General features: G+C 50.0%; 1 protein-coding gene; it reads right to left on the reverse strand.

The window, feature by feature from the left end:
- Positions 1–229: 229 nt before the first annotated feature.
- On the reverse strand, positions 230–2,698 carry CHC_T00001659001 (hypothetical protein). XM_005712607.1 is given in 4 exon segments: positions 230–682; positions 683–2,301; positions 2,406–2,430; positions 2,431–2,698. The coding sequence occupies 2 exon segments, from the start codon at positions 2,428–2,430 to the stop codon at positions 683–685; spliced, it is 1,644 nt and encodes a 547-aa protein (XP_005712664.1). The 5' UTR covers positions 2,431–2,698; the 3' UTR covers positions 230–682.
- Between the last annotated feature and the right edge of the window lie 319 nt (positions 2,699–3,017).

The raw sequence follows: 3,017 nt of genomic DNA on the forward strand, positions 1-3,017 counted from the left end.
TCCTAGGACGTTCGTTTATAGGCAGAAAGGACGACGGTGTGGTCGAGGGTTCTACAGTATGTGTGCTACTGTACACGTTACAGTACCCTTCGGTACACGTTACAGTACAAGGACAGTATGTATCCGAGCCGTATCCGAGCCGTATCCGAGCCGTACTGTAGTATTTCGTACAGTGCACTGTCGTGAGAACGGGAGGTCTCGCTTCTCCCAACTGCGCACAAGTGACACGATTCACTTGTCGTGCTCGCCGTGCGACGCAAAAACAAGAAAACGTTTTCTGTACTGATCAACTTCGGGACAGATTGCCGCCGCGCGCGCACACTCAACTAGTAGGCAGACCGTCGCTCCTCGTCCCCGCTCTCGGAGGGCGGGGGGTCTCCATTCAGTACGTAGCGGACAAGAGTTCTACCGGCAGACTTCTCTACTCTGCCGTATACCGGTCCAGCAACGTGCCGGCTACTGCGAGACTTTCTCCCTTACGGAATTATGCATGATATGCACACCGCCTCGGTGTCCAACTGTCACACACTGAGCAAGGCGCAGGACTTGATGGATTGAGTTTGCTGGCCTCTGAATGCAACAGTTTTCATGTTTACATGACTGCATGATAGAGAGGGACGTCAATACGGTTCGCTCTTCTTCCACGATACGTTGAGATTGTGCAACAGAAGGTGAGCCGCATTTACTCTTCTTCGGGTGCTCCACCCTGCGCTCCTCCCGCATCCTTTCTTTTCGAAAGCCCAGAGACAATATCATCAATCCTTAGGAGCATACCAGCTGCTTCTACTGCGGTCTTCATTGTCTGAGTCTTTACAATGAGCGGCTCCCAAATCCCAATCTCTCGCATGTCTGCGGCAACGCCCTTGAGGCCGTCAATTCCCCAAAACGAACAATCTTTGTTTTCCGTGTCTTTTGCCCCGGAGTGCTTCGCACGCAATGCTGTCATTACTCGAATAACTTTTCCTCCACAATTCTCCGCAAGTGTTCGAGGAATGACCTCAAGGGCTTCGGCCACAGCGCGATAGGGGTATTGGCTCACTCCGGTGATCGTTTTCGATTTTGCGTGGAGACGATTCGATACAGCCATCTCAATCGCACCTCCTCCAGGGACCATCTTTGGATTTGTAAGAATGTTTCGCGTCACTGCCATCGCGTCTTGAAGGTTACGCTCTACCTCCATAAGAACATCTTTTGACCCGCCTCGGAGCAGTATCGTACAAGCCTTGGGGTTCTTGCATTCGGTGATGAAACTGAAATACTCGTCTCCGATCTTTGAGACTTCGAAAAGGCCGGCCCCGACACCCACATCACTTTCCTTGAGTTCTTCAACACGAGAGACAATTATAGCTCCCGATGCCTTTGCTATGCGAGTATTATCTGTCTTCCGCAATCGTCGAATCACCGATACGTTTTGTTTCCCGAGAACGTGCAGTGCAAGATCGCTGACTCCCTTCTCAGTCACAATCAAGTCTGGTTTGAACTCCAGCAGCTTATCACAGAGAGCCATGACGTATTCTTCTTCAATCTCAAGAAGGCGCTTCCAGTCCTTTTCCTCTGTAATCTCAACGTTGGTTGTCGACTCTGCCTTGCGATATTCAAGCGGACAGTCGAGTAAAATGATGCGCGGGTTTTCGATGCGGCGACGCATCTTGGCATTTGTGACATCCTTGTTAAACATCACACCGCTAAGTACCCTGCTGTCCGAGAGTTCGCCACCGGGAATTTTCTCGACCTTTGCAAAATTCTTAATATCGATCACAACCGTTCCATCAATATCCACACGGACCACATTCACGGCTTTAAAAGCAATGTTAACGATCAAATCGTCGTGCCTCGTGACATATTTGGTGCCAATGCAAGAACGAATCAGCTGCAAAATCTGTTCATCGTTGGTTAAGTCGACTGTGATGGCAAGCTCTTCCGCAAAGACGACAGCATCGTCCAACGCATTAAATAGCGCTGATACAATAACAGTTGGGTGGATGTTACGATTCAAAAAAGTCTCACAAAGCGTCAGGATCTCGCCAGCAAGCACAGTGACAGAAGTAGTGCCATCACCAACCTCCTCATCTTGAGTGCGGGAGAGTTCGATCATAGACTTTGCGGCGGGATGTGACACGTCAATTTCACGAAGGATCGCATTGCCATCATTGGTGAGGACAATGTTGCCCATGGCGTCAAGGATCATCTTGAGCATTGCACGTGGTCCAAGGGTGGTTCGAATTATGTCCGAGACAGCACGGGCGGCTGCGATGTTCGTGAGTTGGGCACGGCGGCCACTTTCACGTTTGGCATTCTGGTCTAATGACAGGAAATAATGTGGAATCGGAAGGACATTGTTAAATCTCTTGTTAGGCTCGTGCTGGATGACAGAAGTACTGGGGCATATCCCGGGATGAACTTACTGAGGACTAGAACGGGCGCTTGCATTGTGAGGTTACGAAGTTGTCAAAAGAGGCCCGGGGTATTTTTTCGGTGACCAAGTCGAACGCTTCAGAAAGACGATTGAAGCGATTTCCCTCCAAGTTGTCGCGACCGTTGAGCGCAGACCCGATTTGCAAGTGCGTCGTATTGGAAGCTATAGCGACGCCGTCTTGAATGAGTTGACGGGTTTGTCGTTGGTTTCCGGGGGTCTGGCACTCTCAAGTTTTAACAGGCCGGTTGATGAGGATCAAATCAAGTAGTGACGGTTTGAAAATCGTCGTCTTCCAGTGATGCTGTTTGCTGGTAGGAGCGCTGTCGTCGCAAGTCAGTGTAGAATTCCCCCTTTTTTGGCGCCAGTGCGCGGATCAGATGCTTCCACAATTACATGTGGATCAACTTCAAGTGCCGTGGAACAATTATAAGGGACTTCACGTGTCACTAACCAATCCTGATGGCATGGTGTACACGTATGAATGACTGTAAGCCCCGAATGCAGTCCTGTACAGTTGTGACAATTTGTGCAACGTGTACAGGTTTGCAGCATACAGAGCATGGCAGGATTGAATGGGATAGTAGTACAGGGGGGTCGCGAT

The sequence above is a fragment of the Chondrus crispus genome, genomic scaffold (assembly GCF_000350225.1).
Source record: "Chondrus crispus Stackhouse genomic scaffold, scaffold_108, whole genome shotgun sequence".
In the NCBI taxonomy this organism is placed as follows: domain Eukaryota; phylum Rhodophyta; class Florideophyceae; order Gigartinales; family Gigartinaceae; genus Chondrus; species Chondrus crispus.

What these genes read in the sequence shown, in the direction of transcription:
- CHC_T00001659001 (XM_005712607.1), bottom strand. Translation starts at nt 2,430, where the DNA reads ATGCAAGCGCCCGTTCTAGTCCTCA. An exon ending in AGCGCCCGTTCTAGTCCTCA is followed by an intron (nt 2,302 to 2,405) that starts GTAAGTTCATCC and finishes TCCTGTCATTAG; the next exon opens with ACCAGAATGCCAAACGTGAA.